Here is a 21601-nt window from a genome sequence, read left to right as displayed (position 1 = left end):
AGCTCGCGGTTATGAAGAGGCGTGATAAACATGTGCTAAAGCGCTGCCAATCACAACACACGGGGCCAGCTGACCAATCACAGCACATTTCGTATTTTGGAAGGAGTGGCTTCATCAAAAACGACGCATTTAACCAGACTGGGGAGAGAGGAGCTGTAATAATGTAAAATATGTGAAAAATATTGTGTTTTTTTGAACAATCAAGCATGAAAACATATTCGAGTACACCCCAAAAACAAAATCAAAACTTTATAAAAGGGCATAATAGGACCAATTTAATGAAATATGTATATAAATTACCAAATAGCACACTCTCTTTGATCCGAGTAGTCTGTAGTCTGAAAACAACAACAAAAACATGTCCTCTCTGCAGTACTTCTTTATTTGGAAGTTTTCTGGTTCAGCTAATCAGACTGAAAATAAATTCTTAATAAAGCTAAGGCTCAGCTATGAACTTTATATTGTTGTGTCTGCTTCTGAGCACTGTAGCTGGAGGGAATACACATAAGCTTGTGCACTTGAATAATTTAATTCTGTATGCTTGATAAAAGGGTAGGAATTTAGGGGGACATGTAATTGTTATTAAGAATTAATAGGTTGTTTTTTTGCTCTTTATGATATTGTTGATGTTGTTTTGTCTTTTAAACGCAGTCACCATTAGTGTCCCATTTGGTGAAGTTTTGCTCCTCAACAGCTTTATGCACACATAAATATTGGGTAACTCTATCACGTTCGACTGAGCCAGACTCAATCAAATGACAGTATAATTAATATGATGACTATAATTTAGATAATGAGAGTCAATCAACTGAAATAACTGAGTAGAAACAATGAACCAAAAAAACTACCTGCAATTAAATAGCTTCGATTAAATGGTTGACTCATTTAGCAAATTCAACTTCTAAGAATATACAGTCTGCATAGACAGTCTTCAAAAGCAGAGCAAAGAGAAATCTACTGTCAAAGACATATTAATTAAATTGTGCTAATCTCTTTCTATATCCAACTGTGTGGTATCAGTCAGGAGTTATCAAGCAATAAAGCACACGAGACAGGAACAGCAAACTTCATCCATCTTGTTTACTCTTCACTTCCGTTCTCACAAACATTACGTCACACTTCAAAATAGTAGTAACATAATTCACTCATGAACACAACACACTGTTTCTAAGAAGGACTGTGGATTGTTGTGCTCTGGAAATCATTCTTTCATTTTCTTAAAGGAATAGTTCACTTAAAAATGAAAATTCGGTCATCATTTACTCACCCTCAAGTTGTTTCAAACCTGTATGAATGTCTTTCTTCTGCTGAACACTAAGGAAGATATTTTGAAGAATGTCGGTAACCAGACAGTTGATGAGCCCCATTGACTTCCATAGTAGAAAAAAAAGACTACGAAAGTCAATGGGTCCATCAACTGGTTACCGACATTCTTCAAAATATAGAAGTTCCTTTGTGTTCAACAGAAGAAAGAAATTCATACAGGTTTGAAACAACTTGAGGGTGAGTAAATGATGACAGAATTATCCTTTTTTTTAAGCGAACTATTCATTTAACATCTTTATCTCTCTTTCTCCCTCTCGCTCAACTAAAATGCTATGATCTCTTACTGGGCCAGACATTTTAAGCCCTTTCTCGCTGAGCTTTCACTCTCTTTCCTCCCTCTGTGCATCTCTTCCACCTCTCTGGAGCACTCAAGCCATGACTTATTCATCCAACCCAGGATTTATTATGTTTGGCCATGCATTTTTAACAGTGTATTTTTTTAGGTACACACATTTCACGGCTGAACTACAGCTCTGTTAACTGAGGCTCCCACTCTCTGATCATGTCTACAGTTCTACCTGCTGGGAAGAAAAAATAGGAGAGATAAATTTAAACAAAGAAAGTGTGAGGAAAGAAGAGGTGGGATAGTTGCAGGTTACAGAAATAGGCCACATTAATTAATTATTTCATCATGCAGTTTTTTTTTTTTTTTTTGTCTTTTGTCTTTTGATGAGATGGCAGGCAGAATGTCCTAGCCTCTTTTTACCATATACGAAAAAAGGATGGTGAAAACCATTTATTTATTTTTTTTGTGAGAGGAAATGAGAATAAATCAATTTAGGATAAACAAATGAATTTCACACATCTAACTACTGTAACTGACAAACATCAGTTACATTTACTAAACAGTGTAAATTAGCATGAGACCGCAATTCCAGAAAAGCGCAGATGGAAGTGGAAACTGACAATGTGCAACTTAAAGAACATGGACGCAGCAGCTAATTTCCTTAATGACCAACGCAATCTACAAGCAGCGCAAATGAGTGTAGGGTCTCAAACAAGCAGAGTCGATGATAATCAGGTGCGGGTGATCTACTAACAATACTGGGCAGAAAATTCAAAATAACATGACTTGGCAAACACTATGTTCGTGAATTGTCTTCCACTGGGATTGGAAGACAATTCGAATGGAGAATATTCTCTTCCTTCTAGAACACGGTCTCTGTTCACTGCAGTGCCTCCTTCAGCAGCAACTATCAGCAGCCATTTCAAATGTAAAATGTGTTAAGACATGCTCTTTTGGGGTGTTTAATGATGGCACAAATACAGCAAACCTTAGAAAATCATGTCGCATGATTTATTTAAATATTCTCCTCCCATAAATTTTGCGTCTGAAATGAAAACTCCTACAAATGCATGATTATGTCAGCAGCTAAAATCAAGCGTAGCGTTAGTTATGGAAGGTCACGTCAGTCAAGCTTGAATCAGCTGAGAGTCAATTTTTGTGACCTTATATATAGAGGAATGCTGTGATAGGTGTCATACTCCTATCACATCATTCCTATATATAAGGTCACAAAAATTTGTTCAGTAACAACTTCTGCAGTATTATCAGCAGCTTTATTGCGTTGCTCAGGAGCTAATTACCCTCCTCTCGTCCAGTCAGGACTTGGCCTTCTGATATTCCTCTTCGAATCAGACTCATTTTTCTTAAATGATATTGTACAGTACATTAAATTATTGAACATTAATGATATCTGCATTACATTTATGTTGGTTCTGTTCTGTTTACCCTAAGGGGGCCAACAATGCGCATGAACACACCTTGTTTTCAGACCAGCACGCCCATGGTTGCACAAATGGGCGCAAATGCATTTGCTATTTAAAGGGACGGTTCAGAGTAATTTCAACCTAGGGTCCTTTGCACCATGACCTTGAGCCAAACACCATTAGTGCATTCCTGGAACTGGGCGTCGTTACACTACATCCTTATGCATCGCTTTCTGCCAGGACTTTTACGGGCTTTTTCCAAATCATGGAAGTGACCTCGACGTCCGGGTTAGCGGTAGCATAAGCCATCAGGCAAGTGTTATTTAATATAAATAGTTTAATAGTTATTTAAATAAACTCCTGATGTACTTACAAACTTTCCAATGCCTCATTTTATGAGTACAGAACCTATTTTTACTACTGTAGAAGTTTGGTACCATTCTGGGCATTATTAGTGGGGTAATTTATGGGATACAACCTTGGATCCATTAGCACCTGCATTAAGCCATTCGGCTGATATCTCTAAATAAGCTCTAACTTTAATAATGTTCGACCAAGGGAAAAAAAGCTTCTGGGGGGGTGTTTGGCTCGAGGTCATGGTGCAAAGGACCCTAGGTTGAAATTACTCCGAACCATCCTTTAAACAACGTAGCGCATGACGTGAAAATGATAACTGGGTCGGGCTGAAACTAGCAAAAAACACTTGAGTCATGCCTGGCATTGTGCCGGGTGTACAATAGGGCCCTATATTTGTATTACAATAAAACATAATTGTTAATGCATGGAATAATTTGTTTATCAGACCAGATAGAGGTTGAGAATGGGATTGTGTAAAATCCAGAGCTGTCTCTCATTCTAGGTTAATATATCCATTATCCACTTATTCTATGTATATTGGCAGGCCAATGCAGACATATTTTTAGACTTTATTAAAAATCTTTAAACATCTTCTAGTATCAGGGTTTTGTTTTATTTGCATCGTGACACACCTAAAGATTCCCATCCCAAGTGTTGCAAAACATGCTTTAAGGTTATGTAGCCACACATTTAATGTTTCATCTTTTATCTCTGACTTGGATACTATTTGAAGTATCAAAATAGCATTAGTGTTTGCAAAACTTTAGGAAGTTAGACCAGAGTGCCTCTCTGACTCACCTATTTCTCATTAATTCTTGCATCTTCCCTGCCTGAAATCTTCCCTTTATCTTTTGTTTTTGTCTTTAGCCCGGTGTAATAACAGATGCATGAGTCTCATGTGGTGCTTGTGTTTGCCTGTCACAACCACAAAACTGTGACTTTTTTTTCTTCTTTTTTTCCCCCTTCAGTTCCAATGTGCATGAATGACAAAAAAAGCATGGACAAAATATTTTTTGTCAGGACCACTATCGTCAAAGATGATTGACAAATAGCATATAGTTTGGAACTCCCTGCCCATCCATGCAGCCTAGCATAGACAAGAGCAGGGAGAGCAGCGATAACCCCCGCGCTGCTATTTTGAGGCAACAGAAATAGACTGCGGTAATAATAATACTTATAGGTACTATGGTAAAATCATTGCCAATGAGGAATGTAAGTTACCCAGAACAGAACTGTGTGAAAATATATAATTCCACATGTAATTTTACTTGTGTATTAAAAAAAAATACACATTATTACATCATTTCCTCCCTAGTTTTAGATATAGCCTGAAAAATATAACTTTTCCATTAAACTTTGCACATGTACCAGTTGGATTTCATTGAATGTTTCATGTAAAAGTCAAGTGAAGTCAAGTCACATTTTTATATATATATATATATATATATATATATATATATATATATATATATATATATATAGCCTAGCACTTTTTACAATACAGATTGTTTCAAAGCAGCTTTACAGAGATAACAGCAAAATAATGCAACAAAGTTTGTTTCCAGAAGAAAATAGCATCACAGTCCAGCTTAAGTGATGACTCATCAAAAGTTCAGTGATGTTTCATTTTTTAGTAAAAAAGGTATTAATTTAGTTCAATTATATATTGCCGATTATATATTATATATTGCCAATTATATATATAGATATATAATACCTATAAATAATAATAATAATACGAGAAAACCGTGATGTCATCATCCAGTTCAATTCAGTTCTCATATAATGGTGTCAATGCAGGCAGATCAATATTATTGTTGAATATTAAAATATATATAAAATAAAATAAATTAAAATAAAATAAATATATTAAATGTTAAATTTAATGTCCCCAACTACGCAAGCCAAAAGCCAATGGCAACAAAGGTCAAAAAAGGCGAAAAAGGCGACAGTGGCAAGGAACCAAAACTCCATCAGGTGGCAGGATGGAGGAAAAAAAAAAGACAAATAATGTCAATGTCAGTGTCAATGTCAATGCAGGCAGATTAGTAGTAGTGTCAATGCAGGCTTTTAGTAGTAGAAAAGAAAAATTTCAGTCCTGCATGATGACAAGTACTGTACAGTACTCTAAAGGTATAAATGACATGACTTAAGAGTGTTTCGTCTGAATAGCATTCGAGTGAAGTAAAAATTCCCAATACACAAGTAATGAAGGCCAATTACTCATGTTCTCTGTTACAACATGCTGAGAGGTTTTTCAGTCCATTAAATGGCATCATACAAAGTCAGATTTCCTAGTAAATAAGAAGAGAGCTAAGTGCAGTTTATAGCAGCACCCAGCACTGCTCTGTGATGGTTTTCTTAGTAACATTCAAATGTTGTCACTGGAACAAAACAGTGCGTCATATTAAGCAGTGCGGAGGGCTAGTCATCCCCTCCTTCAACTCAATAAGAGCACTCCCTAAAAATTAAGCAATCGCTTTTAAGCAATGCTCACTGCTCGATGACTCATCATAATAACGCCTCTCTGAAAGTGTGCAAGAGTCTTTGTGTGTGTTTTAGTGAGTATGTATGCAGAGTGCTGAGAGACATCCATATAAATGAGTGTGGCCACTTTAATGGCCAGATTGTAGCTTGGTTTCTAGACAAAAACTGTTATAAAACAGTCCCCCAAAAAATTAAAGTGGGCATAAAACACAATCATTTTATTATGGATAAAGATAATAATACACGTCTTGTATTATTAATTGGAGTGATGTTACTGTAATTTGCATAATTGCAATGTCATTTAGCAGGCATACCTCTATGCGACCTGTGTCTGGTTGAAAACCACGGGAAGGGTCTTCTGTAGTGACCCGGCACTGAATGGCACAGCCATTGATCTGGATCTTGTCCTGTTCGAGACCCAACTCAGGAAGACTGCGACCCTCACACACACGCAGCTGTGCATGAACCAAATCCACACTAACAGAGGCAGAGAGAGAGAGAGAGAGAGAGAGAGAGAGAGAGAGAGAGAGAGAGAGAGAGAGAGAGAGAGAGAGAGAGAGAGAGAGACATTATCAGCACTAACTGATGAATAAACCCTAAAGTGGAATAGAATTCATTACACAAACTTGAAACACCAATCTCACTTTTATCTTTGACAATCACAGCTGCATAATTAATTCGCTGATCTTCCTCCTTTTGAAATGTTTATCCATGAAAGATGTTTGCCCACTTAGTGCTCACACCAAGATCATGCAATTTGCTTTGATTCAATCGAATCCATTTTGATGTAGACCTATTGATTGTCAGTGAGACACAGTTTCTATTAATCCAAAAACAATCCTTGCTTATTTTAACCAATTAAAGTCTTTCAGACATGATTCAAAGTTAAAAAAATCAAGCAGAATTAGAGTAAATGAATTAAAATGGCTATACAAATAGCATTAAGCACAAATACTAATTTGCTCTCAAAAATATCTAAGGAAATTTCTAGTAATTCACTTCAGGGACTAAAGAGATCTGCTATTTTAGCTGACAGGAGCTATATGCTAATTTTATCGCTAGGCTGCTTAGCTGATAAACCACTTCAAATTTTGTATTTGAGATTTTGAGAGAGGGGAAAAGACTTAAATTTATGTTATGCTCTTGGTTGGATGTAAAGCATATGGTGGTTGAGAAGTAGCTTTGACATTTCTATGAAAGACAGGAGGTACGCTAATGACTTGGCATGAAAATGTCAAAAATAAGCTAATAAACCACATGCTGTCTAGCATGCATACATACAACACCTGTACAGATCTTCAACTTGTCAACATTAGCATAGGATAACATCATCTACCAATCTATACAGAATGTGAGGGTGACTACTCAAAGTCGCAGGTTTGAATGAATATCCAACCTTGTTTAATTGCAATTTTCTTCTGGTATACAGCTAAAATAGTGCCTTTTTAGCTTCATCTTCAAATGAATGTTGATTAACTGTGTGTGTGTGTGTGTGTGTGTGTGTGTGTGTGTGTGTGTGTGCGAGAGAGAGAGAGAGAGAGAGAGAGAGAGAGAGAGAGAGAGAGAGAGAGAGAGAGAGAGAGAGAGAGAGAGAGAGAGAGAGAGAGAGAGAGAGAGAGAGAGAGATTGTGTGTGTATGTACATGTATCAGGTTTAGCTATACTTGGGCCAAATTAACCGAAAATGAAAACTGAAAAATTTCTTCACAAATATCACAAAGCTGACATTTGAAGTGGTCCTTAATATTTGAAAAGCCTATCAAATGGACAAAACGATCATGTTTAGCTTAAAATCTAATAATGTCAAGGACAACAAGTTTGTGTCAGGGTTTGGGTATGGTATTGTAAACATAATTATATTAGTATAAATACCACTGATATAGCTTCAAAGGTCTTGTGTGTTTGTTTATTTTGTGTAAGGTGAATCTAATAGGTCAAAGTGTGAACTGGGGAATATCGACCCACACACATATTGTCAAACACACACATGCAGTAGATACACACACACAGAATTCGGATGAATCACATAACATACAGTACTATGAAGACTGAAACATACATACATACATACATACATAGAAGCCCAAAAATATTTGTTTATGCATCTCTGCATAAATGATAAACTTCTTGTCACATTATGTCTGAGTTTAGTTTTTCATGGAGTCTTAGTTGGTTATCATTGTGTCCTGATTTTTCCTTTTCTGTTTCCTTGGTTTTCATATTTGCATTAGTTTCCATGGTTCCCACCCTTTTATTACCCTTTGCATATATAATCTTATCAGATTTTCAAAATGTGAGAGACCACAAACATGATCCGCAAAAACCGACCACAAAAAAAAAAAAAAAAAGATTTTAACAGTTTTGTTCCTATAGTGTGTGGCGTCCCACAATGTGACCAAGACAGCACACCACACACCAACAGATTCCATTCACAAGCAAGAGTCCCGACTGTGAGCATTGGAAATCTCGCAAAATTGACAGTAAAGAAGAAATGGTAATAATTGTGTTTGGACAGCTTTTTACAGAACATTTGCGAGGAAAAAAAAAGGAAAAAGTTTGGACGAAGTCGTGGAAACGTTGTGAACGTTCGTTTCATTCCACGTGACAATCTACAGAGTTAGTGCACGTTTGTCCTCGGGGGTGCCCCCCCACACAACAAGATTTCTGATCATATATTTTCAACATATTGGATATTTACAATTTGAGATCAGTGCAGTCCCGACATTCTTGCAAGCAGATTCTGAAAATCTGATAAGATAATCTGAATCTGTAGAACTATTAAGATAAGCGGGACTTTACCTAGGATTGCCTGAAATTGGGCCGAAAGTCGGCTTGATTATCTTTATTTGTCTGATCTCGTCTTTTATGTCGTTGTTCTGTTTGCTGCATTTTTGTACTCTGACATCTTGAGAGTCTGTTATTTTGATTTAGTGTGTGTTCAAATCAATGGTTGCGATTAGATCCAGCCTCTATTTCATCCTTTCAACATTTCAACACATCAATTTAAGCAACAAATTGTGCACTTAAGCAGGGCAAGAGTCCTAACAGTAGCAAACCAGAACAGCGTTTAAGTCTGATCTTGTGGAGTACCCAGCTAATAATCTTTCGTTTTCTTGTGGAGGTTGAGTACAGCCCCAGAGCCCCAGCACATTAAACCATAATGAAAGTATTGTTTTTCAGCCTGTTTCTTTTTATAGTTTTTCCCTTGTTATCCGTGCCTACCAAAAAATGTGGGATGTGGATGAGATGAAAATATACTGATTACACCCACAAAAAGAAATTTGAGAACAACTCCGGATGAAAGGAAATGCAATTTTGGAAACATGCTTTTCTGTTTGTTTATTTGTTTGACCAGAAAATATAAAGCTGGTTTCAAACTTGACCACTTTTGCATGCAGTAATTCAGCTAAAAAAAAAAGTCACTAATGATATGCATTTAAAATTATCCTGGCGCTAAATTCTCTAAAAGTGCCAATTACAGCCACTTGTAGCGCTTAAATAGCGACTATTTACTCACAGCAAATAGTGCAATAAGTACTGAAATCAAAAAATTGCCAATCTTCAGGCTTATTACAGAATATCCAAAAATCAGCAATACTGTAAATGAACCTGTATATTGTCACGACTACCAGTCCCACAATCTCCCTCAGTGACCGCCAACGGGCGCCCTCGCCCGAATACTGACTGTCTCCTGAACTCCAAATCCCACAATGCCTCACTCATGCACTGATCCCGTTTCCACCTGTGAGTAATGATCACACACAGCTGTTACTCATTCCCAGCCCTATATAAACCACACTCACATCACACTCTGTGTGAAGTCTTGTTTCACTGTTGTGTGCATCTCTGAGCGTTTTCTAGAAAGTTATCCTGCCTGTGTTTGCGACCCTTGCTGAAACTCACTCTTCGATTGTCTGCTGCCTGCCCATTGACCTTCTGCCTGATTCCTGGATCTCGTATTGTCTGGTTCCCTTTACGCCTTGCCTGCCCTGCTACACTGTTCTCGCTGGTATTGGACTCTTGCCTGTTGACTTCGAGTAATAAACTGTTGCAAATGGACCTGACTAAATCTGATGATTCACAACATATATAAGTCAGAAGTTTGTGAACATTTTCTATTGATCATGGCAAAATTAATTTATCAAATGAAAATGAATCGTACTAAAGCATGCCATATTACAATGGTGTGAGGCATCCTCTATAAGATAGCTCTCAAAACCTGTCTGTAAGATTAAAAATTGTGTCACAAAAATTGCATGGAGCACAATTTTTGTTTGTGTTTGTGTAACTCAGTACCTGATTAATTTATTTATCATTCTTTGCGTGATTAGGATGCTAAAACGAATTATTGACAGTGCATGCAAACTAAATGGAACTATCAACTATTATTCTTATTGCATATTCTCCTCTCTACATATCTTTGTGTGGTCTGTGTGCGTGTGAAACTCCAAAGCAAGTTTGAGTCCAAAGATACTTTTCATTTCAATTGCCGTAAGGCATTCCACTTCAATAGTGATTCTTGTTTTTGCTTTCTCTTTAATGAGCAACAAAATCAAATAAATAACTATATGAGAGGACAAGAGGGAGGTAGTCATGAATAAAGCTGCACAGATAATGTAGAATGAGTTTTATTTTTTATTTTTTCTGAATATAACTATAAAAGTCTGTCTCTCTTTTCTAACATACACAGGGTCCAAAATAACTTTCTGCCAATCGCCGGAGATTTTGTTGGTCATATTTATTTCTTTATGGCAATGAAACTGTATTTTGCAATAATATAATATAATATAATATAATATAATATAATATAATATACATTTTCCACATGACAACGTAATTATTAAACTATTTAATTTGTAGATGAGCTAGTCCTTATGCGTTGATATCTACTATCATGCTTGGGTTCCTTCTTTTGTTGCTGTTTAATGCACCAGTAAGATTGAACCTGAGTGGAACTTTTGTATGTATTGTATTGTAATGTATTGTGTACATTGAGTGCAGATTTCTGTATCGACCTTTTTCCTGACGAGCGTACTGCGTTTTGAATTATGGGTGACACTTCCGGTTTGGGGAATTTCCATTTAAAAACACTGAAATGAATAATTTCAAAATATAAGCTTGCACTTCAAATAATCATTATCCGTCAGTGTGACTGAATGAGCTGTACATTTTCCTTCATGGTTTATTTTCAGACGTCCTACGAATAACGAAATGCCTGGTATTTCTAATGTATGATGGCATCACAAGAATATCTTAAGCAAAAGCGCTTTTCAGCTGCTGCTTTCCTTCCTCCTGGTTATTTTCTTTCTTTCCCTTTGTATTCAGCTGTAACAGTATGAAACAAAGACATACTCTGAATTTGTGGTCTGTTCTCCCGATTTAATTTACGATATCGCATTAACAATTCACTGGAATGCATGAAGAATCTCTTGTTTTTCTCCATCTCTTTCCATGTTTGTTTTAACACGGATGCTTTAAAATGCAATTGTCTCCTCTTTTCACTTCTAATCCCTGTTAACAGCATTTACTGGAATGTTTCTAAAATGTATTATCTGTCAAAATGATGTAAAGCATTTAGAAATATTATCATGCAATGCTAAAGTTAATGAACATTTTTGATTAAGGCAACATATGTTACATAATATACAGATATATATTACCACAATGATTTTTAACCAGTCCGTAAAATTGCTGTGGAAAGAATCGTGCTTTTGGGGTTATTCGTGGTCTATTGAATGTACTTTGTTGATGCTTTTACACAATTCAATTTCTTTTTAAAATTTGATGGTTGAATGGTGAGTAGAACAAACTTTAGATGGATAATTAACTTGATTCTACCAATTTTGCTTTACTACCTATTTTACCAATTTTTTTTAACCATTTTTATGGTAACGCAAGGTCCGATTTCAAAGCGGTTTTCACAGGCTGCATCTTGAGTTTGTAAGCTTTCCAATGATATATAATCTGTCAACATTATATGAGTTGAAGTATAGTATATAATTATTTTAAACATGCAATGGCAGTTACAGTTATAGATTTGGTCATTTTTTTATACCCTAAACAGGCAATGTGATCTGGGAGTCACAACTCATAAAATCCAAAATACATAACATTTTTCAAAAATTATTTTGGATATGATTTACTTAAGTCCAAATGATATAAAAAATGACATGAAATTATTTGTTGCTTATCATTTTCTACTCTTGCCTGTTTAAGGGATATTCACACATGCTCTGACCTGTGATCTGCATACAAAACACACATGCCTTTTCTTGCCTCAAGGCATTACTTTATTTTCAAACAGCAGACTCATAATTAAAGTCTTCCATTGCTATTGAGCTGAGAGACAGAGCGAGAAGTTGAGAGCATGTGAGGTGTAGAATATCTAATATCCTAGATGCCGAGAAGGAGTGAGCGAAAGAAGTGTGTGTGTGAGAGGGAAAAATTACTATTCATTAGCTAATACGCATGAAAGTCTGAAAATAAAAACAAAACATGCAAAAATGAACAACAAAATCTAAAGTTGAGAGGCTAAAGTACAGTGTCTCGTTCCCTTCTTAGGGAACAAGGGTTACAGTCGTAACCCGATACGTTCCCTTTCGAGGGAACTCGAACTGCGTCGATACGACACTTTGCGGAATGAGTACCCACTATACCACAACGAGTCCTGCCTGTCCCAGTGTGAAATGCACACAGGCACACTTAAGACAAGAGCACTACAGTGCCAGGCGTAGAAGTAACGTCCAGGCTATAAAATCTGATAAAAGTATGAGGGGTTGCCCATCCTGCTGCATTGCACACTTCTTGGATGGGGGCTCCTGAAAGGAGGGTTGAATGAGCCCTCACGGCCAAAGGTGAAGGCAATCTGCACACCTGATAGGCCATAGAGATAGCCTGAACGATCCAGTTACTGATGGTCTGTTTGGATGCAGGAAGCCCCTTCTTGGGCGACCCGAAGCACACCAGCAACTGGTCTGACTTCCGCCATGAAGAAGACCTCTGGACATATATCTTGAGAGCTCTGACAGGGCAGAGCAAATGAAGTCTTTCTTCATCCGACGTCACGTGAGGTGGAGGATGAAAAGCCTGCAGAACCGTAGGCCATGCCACATTAGATGGCACTTTAGGCACATAGATGCCTGGGATGCAAGATAGCCTTAATGTCGCCTGGAGCAAACCCCAGGCACCCATGACATAAAGAGAGCACCTGAAGGTCTCCTGCTCTCCTCAGAGAAGTAATGAGGGAACCTTGAGGGTTACCTTGAGGGAAAGGATCTTGGCCTCAGCCGACTCCAGAGAATCGAAGGGGGCCTCGACCAGCCCTTCAAGAACCACTGCCAGGTCCCATATGGGAACTCTGGTATGAGCCACAGGTCTCATCCTCCGAGCCCAACGGAGGAAATATATGACCAGCTGATGTCTCCACCGAGGCCCATCCCTCAGAGAGGCATGGAAAGCCGCAATGGCAGCCACGTACACCTTGAGTGTGGACGGGGTAAAACCAGCCGAGAAGCATTCTTGGAGGAGTTCCAGCACTGAAGCCATCCGGGCAGTTAACTGGGTCCACCTCACGCTCTCTACACCAAGTGGAAACACATTCCAGTTTAGGCCGTACAATCTCCTCGGGGAAGTAGCTCTGGAACTGAGTATGGTCTCAACCACTCCAGCCGGCAGGCCAGCCTCTAGGTACTGAGCCCCCTCAGGGGCCAGGCCCAAAGTTTCCACAGGTCTGGTTGAGGGTGAATATTGAGCCCCCGGCCTGTGGAAGCAGGTTCCTCCTAAGAGGGATCTACCCAGGCTGGCCTGCCAGGAGTGCTATGATGTTTGAAAACCATACCCGGCCGGCCAGTACGGGGCTACTAGAAGTAGGTTGATCCCGTCTCGACGGACCCTCTTCAGAACTCCCGGGATCAGAGCGATCGGGGGGAAAGCGTACAAGCATAGCCTCGGCCACGTCTGTACCATGGCTTCCAAACCCAATGGGGCTGGATGGGTGAGAGAAAACTACAGTGGACAGTGGGACATCCCTTGCGACGCAAACAAATCCACTTCCACTCGGCCAAACCTCTCGCATATCGACTTCACCACCTCTGTGGGAAGTCTCCATTCCCCGGGCCTCAGCCCCTGCCTCGACAGGATATCTGCTCTCTGATTCTGGTCCCCTGCATTGCTCTGAGAGATAACAGTTTCACCTGGGACCACAGGAGGATCTGATGCGCCAATCTGGATACAGGGCATGATCTCAGAACCCCCTGATGAATCAAGTAGGAGACCACCAATACATTGTCTGCGTGGTGACCCCTGAGGTCTGGGAGTAACCTCCTCAGAGCCCTGCCATCCATGTATCTGTCGAATTGGCTTTCCGGCGACATGACGCTCCCAGCACAGGGCCTTGGGACAGAAACCAAGCTTTTTTCCACATAGATAGGGAACGAAGGCATCTGCGTGTAACCCTGATCATGCAAAACCCCTTGGTTTTCAACCACCACTACAGGGCCCTCATGTGCAGCAGGCCAAATGGAATGACGTTGGACACTGCTGCCATGAGTCCTAACACTCTCTGAAATTTTTTTACAGTGATGGCTTGGCCTAGCTTTATCCTGGTCACCATGGCCAGGATGGACTCGATCCGTGCAGGAGACAATTGTGCCCGCATCGGGACATCGAGTCCCACACCACTCCCAGGAACGTGGTTTTCTTGGCTTGTGCCAACATGTTTTTTTTTTTTCTTTTTAGTGTTGAGTCTCAAACCCAGGCTCTGGATATGGGCAAGGACGATATATCAATACCGAACTGCCAGCTCTTGTGACTGGGCCATAATAAACCAGTCGTCGATATAATTTAGCACCCTGATACCCTTTGAAACCTCAGTGGAGCTAGAGCTGCATCCATGCATTTGGTAAACCTGAGAGGGGAGAGAGCTAGGCCGAACGGAAGAACCCAATATTGGAATGCTTCACCCCCAAAAGCAAACATCAGGATCTTCCTGTGAGATGGAAGGATGGATATGTGGAAATATGCGTCCCTAAGATCTATCGTGACAAACCAATCCTCAGATTTGATCTGACTCACGATGATGGGAATAGTGAGCATCTTGAACCTGAATCTCTTAAGAGACCAATTCAAATGCCTTAGATCTAAAATTGGCGCAACTCTCCATCATTCTTGGGTATTATGGAGTAGCGGCTGTGGAACCCGGACTCCCTGTCCGGCAGAGGAACACACTGTATGGCCTTCTTTACCAGCAGTGAGTTTACTTCCTGTTCCAATACCCGACCCTGCACTGGGTCGACTGCAGTCAACACCAACCCGTTGAATTTCGGTGGAATCAAACTGCAGCCTGTAACCCTTCTCTATTGTGCGCAGGACCCAAGGAGAAATATTTGTCAGGTCTTGCCATGCTTTAAATTATTCTATCAAGGGAACCAGCCTCTCAAGACTGATTTCGGGTATTATTCGAGATTCGTTCTCGATACCCTGAAGCAGAGGACCAGCAGGGAAAAAACAAAAACGATTTTCGATGTACGGATGGAAAGTCAACGGGCGCGAGGCTGAAACACTCGAAAACGCACGGCTGTGTGCATCAAGATATTTCTCAATGAACACAGCCAGCACCCTCAGGAGCTTACTGTGCATGCCTCACACCCACACAGATTCTTTATTGCAGAGTAGACCCGTAATCTACGCGCTGCCTCGGCAAACGCGAGATCCGAGCCACTATAGATTCTGTATTGCAATGCAGAGTTTTTAATCTAAGCGCTGCCTCGGCAACGCAAGATCCCAGCCACATCATCTTTATTGCAGAGTAGACCTGTAATCTACGCACTGCCTCGGCAAACACGAGATCCGAGCCACAGAATCTTTATTGCAGAGTAGACCCATAATCTATGCGCTGCCTCAGCAAACGCGAGATCCAAGCCACTAGATTCTATATTGCAATGCAGACCTTTATTTGGGACAATTCTTATGGGACAAACAACACCAAATAAGACAGACAGTTTGACACAGAGCGCTTGCTGAAGAGCAAAAAGCTAACTCTGTTGTGTGCCGGCGTCCCTTTGTAGCTTCTGTGTATGCCGTCACGTTACATCAAGCATAGCGTTAGTTCTGGCAGGTCACGTTAGTCAAGCTCGCATCAGCTGACCCTCAGCTGATCCACATCTACCTATAGGAATACGACACCTATCACCATATACATATATAAGCTCCTTCAGTATTATCAGCAGCTATCGCGTTTCTCAGGAGCTAATTAAATGGCGAAATTCGGCAGGCAAACAACATCATCTCACAAGGATCGTGCAATCGGGAATTTAGCAAGAGGAATTCGTTCCCCACAAGAATTTCACCTCAGATTCATCTTAAACTTGAACACGAGATTTGCTGCATTGATCATAAGTTGCCTGATTTGGAAGTGACCTCAGTCTACATTGCTGCTCGCATCGCTGCATTATTGACACAGGACTCGACGTGATTCATTCTCCATTCATCTCTGAAAGTTTTCACAAAGCTAAGCTAAGTTCCTTTTTAATGCTCATTGCTAAAATCTATCAGGGTTTTGGCAACATGCTTGTTGCTAATGCTATACGTGTGGCTTGGGCTAATCTAACTTAGTCGTTTTCATTAAAATGCTCTTGCTAGGCTTATGCGATCATATGGTTATGTGCGTTACTATGTGTTCTCATTGGCAACTGATCGCGTTGCACACGCTGTGCTTTTACTATGCAGCACAGATTCAAGCAGCTGGCTGCTTGATATGAATTAACAATTCATGGTGCAAACGGAAATATTCTGCTGTGGCACAGCTTTAAAAAAGACAGTAAACAGCCACAATTCAGTTGAGTCACTTCGGACACGCTTGGTCTATCTAGTTCTTGGAAACACGTCGTTCTTAAAGCTACAGTTACCATGCTTTCATTTTAATGCATTGTTCTTTTTTTTTTAAGGGCTTGCATCTTTATAGGCTGAAATTCAACATGTTGGTATATTTAAGCTGTGTATATGTAAAAAAAATAAAATAAAATATTGAAACACTGCTTGTTCTAAGGCTATCTAGTGGCTATTAAAAACTGCTTGCTTTAAAATATGTTAGTTGCTATTGAAAACATGGTTATTTTATTTTCAAGGTTATTTAGCCCAGTCGTTATTTGGAACATGGCTGTGTTTTAGGCTTATACCTGGTGTCATTGTCACATGCTATGCTAAATTTTTCAGGCATCAGTAATATGCTGTCATTTCAGCAACATTGCTATCAGTACTGTATGGTGGTTGCTAGAGCAATGTTATCGAATATGTGTTTGTTACTTTGGCTTGTGCATACTGTCCTCAGCAACATGCTATAGTAATCAAGCGTTGTTTATGCTATCTGGTTGCATTGGAAAAATGCCTGTGCTTTATTCTATCTGATTATTGCAACATAATGTGTTTAAGTTACCACATGCTTGTGGCTAAAGCTATCTAGATATCAGTAACATACTTGTGCTTAATTCACAGTACATTCACCGCAGAGGTCTGGTATTCAACACTAACAACATTGTAGCTTGATTGTAGCACACTGTATGTCATTGCTTAGCTGCGCAGTGCACACTGCATCTGACTCAGAGCTAGAGGGTGTATGCTTCTCCGACCGGACTACACTAGTTTTAATACTAGTCCTATGGTTATACAAACATGCTAGTTGTATTAGTTTTCTTGTCGCTAGTCGGAGCTATTGCTTTAGGGTGTATGCTTCCTCTGCCAAACTACACTAGTTTTAGCAATAGTTCCGCGATTTATACAACATGCTTGTTGTATCAGATTTTGCTGCCGCTAGGGGTGTAGCTTCCCCCAATAGATCCCATACAATTGTTAAATTGGCTACAGCAACACGCTTGTTGCCATGTGTCCTTGCTTGCTCCAGCTTGGTGTGATGCTTCCCCAATTAGATTGGATCTATAGTGCTCAACATATGATGCTAACATCAGAATGTAACCATTCTATCAGCCTCAGTCGTGGTGGGGGTAGTGTGTAAAAAATATAATAACAAAATGTGTGTGTATATATATATAATTTATCATTTTTCTCTTTTCTACAGAAGAAAACTAAAACCAAGAAGTAAACTACAACCAAGTATAACAAGGTTATGAATCATTGACAGGTGACAGTGTACGCAGTGCACGTCAACAAATAACTTGTCTAGTGATTGGAATTTATTCAAACCTACATATTGTGACTTAATGTATCCAAGCATCAACATCATACTTGTTACATTAAACCATCCAGCTAATTCTAATTCAGTGCTGCTAATTCTGTGTGAACCAGAAGTTTCCACCAGGATTACTTCAGTATTGTGTACTTCAGTACTTATTTCCAATGAAAAGATAATTGAAAATTAAATCTCCATCTCTCATCTCTAGCTCACAGGCGTCACTCAAAGGAACTGGAACTGGAACTGGACTGTGGATATACAACAAGCAAGCAGCTGATTCATTTTGATATCTCACTTTCACTTCTTCATTTCAGGTGGTATGTCATTCATTGCAATATGCATGTTTACTGCTAAACATTTCGGGTATTGACAACATGCTTGTTGCTATGACTTATGTGGGTATTGGCAACATACTCGTTTAGGCCATCTAGGTAAGGGCAACATACTTGTTGCTTAAGGCTTTCTGGTATTGTTGGTAGAATGCTGTTGCTCAAGCTTTTCAGGTATTGGCAACATGCTTGTTGCTTTGGCTCACTCAGGTAACTACAAAAGCATCCATATTGCGCTGTCAGTTGGTTTTGGGGGGATATTGGCATATGGTTTTGTTTTGGGGGGTTATTGCTGCTCTCCCTGCTCTTATCCATGCTAGGCTGCATGGATGCGCAGGGAGTTCTCGCCCAGAACGGAACCATACCGCCAATCCATACTGTATGCTAATTGTCAATCATATTTGACGGTAGTGGTCCTGACAGAAATCAAGCGTAGCGTTAGTTCTGGCAGGTCACGTTAGTCAAGCTCGCATCAGCTGACCCTCAGCTGATCCACATCTACCTATAGGAATACGACACCTACCACCATATACATATATAAGCTCCTTCAGTATTATCAGCAGCTATCGCGTTTCTCAGGAGCTAATTACCCTCCTCCATCCCCAGCTCCTCCTCTCGCCCAGTCAGGATTTGACATTCTGATTCCCCTTGAATCAGAATAATTATCAAATAATGTTGTACTTTAAAATCTTGAATTAAATATATTTGCAAATTTTCATGTTGGTTCTGTTCTGTTTACCCTATTGCTGCTCTCCCTGCTCTTATCCATGCTAGGCTGCATGGATGCGCAGGGAGTTCTCGCCCAGAACGGAACCATACCGCCAATCCAAACTGTATGCTAATTGTCAATCATATTTGACGGTAGTGGTCCTGACAGAAGTCATGACGCAGCACCAATCAGGATTGGATTAGTTTCATTCATACTTCAGATGCGTTACGCTAAGGGCGTTCCTCAAAGTGTCGTATCATGGAGTTTGAGTTCCCTCGAAAGGGAACTAATCCATATGAATTGAGCAGTTTAGTCTAAATTTTCTGAAGACTCGATCGTTTTACATGATGAACAGATTGAATTATTGTGGCGAGCAGGACGAGGCTGAGGGCCGTGGGAGGGCGGCACGAGGCCGGTGGCGTGATTACTGATGAGCGACGCACCGGTCTCGTATCTCTCACGGAGGAGCGGAAGCATAAAGGAGGAGCGACGACAGTGAAGAGCGAGAGAGGAACAGGCCTGAGTTTGTGTTGTGTTTCTGTTTTGTGTGGCCAGCAGTCGCCCTCGAGGGGCTGCTGGCTTATACTTTCGTTTTGTATTGGTTTATTTATTTATTTATTAAAGTATTTGAATGTTCGCCGGTTCCCGCCTCCTTCTTCCCATAACAACGAACCTCGTTACACTGGTGCCGAAACCCGGGAAGAAGGAGGAACGCGCTGTCAAAGAGTCCTCGCCGCTGTGGGGAATCCGTGGTGCCATCGAGCATGGCGGGCAGTTTCCACTGCTGGCCGCCTGGGTGCTGGAGGGGCGGCTGCCGTCCGTGAGGGAGCGGAGGAGTCGCCGCCATTCGCCGTGGGCCGGAGCCTGCTGCCATCCGCCATGACGGGGAGGAGAAGGGAAAGGGGGACTCCTGCCGGCTGCCCGAACACGGAGGAGCCGTCGCCGTCCACCAGGCTGTGGAGGAGTGTCGAGCTGTCCACCGAGGGCTATCCAGCGCCACCGCCAGGCACCGCGGAGAAGATCACCCTGCTGGTGGAGGACCAGATGGCAGCGCGTTGTGCTTTTTTTTCTCTCTCCCCTCTCTCGTCTCTGTCGCTCCTCATGCTTCCGTCTCCTTTACTCTCGCCTTGTCTGTCCATACCCCCAGGTACCACAGCCGCCGTGTCCGGTCTCCCTGGAGGAGGGGGAGGGGGGAGTAGAGCGCAGTCTCGTGGGTACCCCCTGGCCTGTGAGGGGCGATGGGGGTATGTGGCGAGCAGGACGAGGCCGAGGGCCATGGGAGAGCAGCACGAGGTTGGTGGCGTGATTACTGATGAGCGACACCTGCGCTACGCACCGGTCTCGTATCTCTCACGGAGGAGCAGAAGCATAAAGGAGGAGTGACGACAGTGGAGAGCGAGAGAGGAACAGGCCTGAGTTTGTGTTGTGTTTCTGTTTTGTGTGGCCAGCAGTGGTGTATTGTAGTATATTATAAAAAAAGTATCTGCCACTATTTACACCTAGTGCAAAAAAAAGCACTCCTATTTTCACTTAGTGTGAATGGCATCTGCCTTCTCTTTCCTTCCCACAAAAAAAAATATTATGAAGTAAAGTGAAAATGTAATGCACAAGTACAGTACATGACTTTGTACAATAATGATTATTTTAATTGTATTGTAATAGCAATTCAATTGAATGGAATAACAAACAAATTAATGTAAATACATTAATATTGCACTACATGCATTAGCCAAGCTTAAAATGAAGCACTCAATTTCATGCTGTAACAGGGGTCAGGAAAAAGGTTGAAGGCCCCAGAAATTGCTTACTTATCTTATTCTCAATATAGATAACAACTCACCACAGGTCCAGGGTCAAACGTGCTGTTCAAATCGAAGAGGTCACAGAGGACATGTGTCACTCAATACTGATAAAATATCAGCAGGAATGTGTTAATGAGCCTTTAACACCATGCTGACCTTGAGTGGTTGAAGCCACATCCTTCCCACAAAAAAACACAAATACACACCTCTGCTTTCTCTGTATATCCGTTTGAAAATGTGTACACAGTATGTGCATGCAGATACAAAAACACATACTGTACTGAACGTGTTGAGGGGACAAATCCACGTTTTCTATAAGCTTACTTTTACCTCTAATTTCTAGCTCTTGTATTTCATCTGGGTTTCACCCTTCAGCCTGCTGTTCACAGAAGCATTAATTATTGGCTTACCGCTTTTATCTGCCACCCCACACTCATGAGTCAGAAAACACATTCAGGAGATAATAGGATAATAATGAAAAAAAAAATCTCAAGTAATAAATACAACATGAAAGAGACAATGAGGCCAGCAGAGAGAGAGAGAGAGAGAGAGAGAGAGAGAGAGAGAGAGAGAGAGAGAGAGAGAGAGAGAGAGAGAGAGAGAGAGAGAGAGAGAGCAGCAGCAGCAATAATAGCAAATAACTGTTATGAGATCAAGAAAAAACACTGTGAATACTCTTGGACAAGAAAAAGAACAGT

The 21601-nt window shown here is 40.5% G+C and overlaps 1 protein-coding gene across 1 annotated transcript in view; it reads right to left on the bottom strand.

Annotated features, from left to right (window-relative positions):
• Positions 1 to 21601, bottom strand: part of pcxb (pyruvate carboxylase b) — a 426983-nt gene that overhangs the window by 366990 nt on the left and 38392 nt on the right. The window contains exon 9 of the mRNA XM_084107671.1: positions 6195 to 6357. Within this exon, the coding sequence (XP_083963797.1) occupies positions 6195 to 6357 (163 nt within the window). The remainder of the gene's footprint in view (positions 1 to 6194; positions 6358 to 21601) is intronic.

Source organism: Abramis brama, assembly GCF_963993115.1.
Source record: "Abramis brama genome assembly, chromosome: 3".
Classification (NCBI taxonomy): Eukaryota; Metazoa; Chordata; class Actinopteri; order Cypriniformes; family Leuciscidae; genus Abramis; species Abramis brama.
Note: the sequence above shows the minus strand (reverse complement) of the source record. Positions and strands in the feature narration are given on the sequence as shown.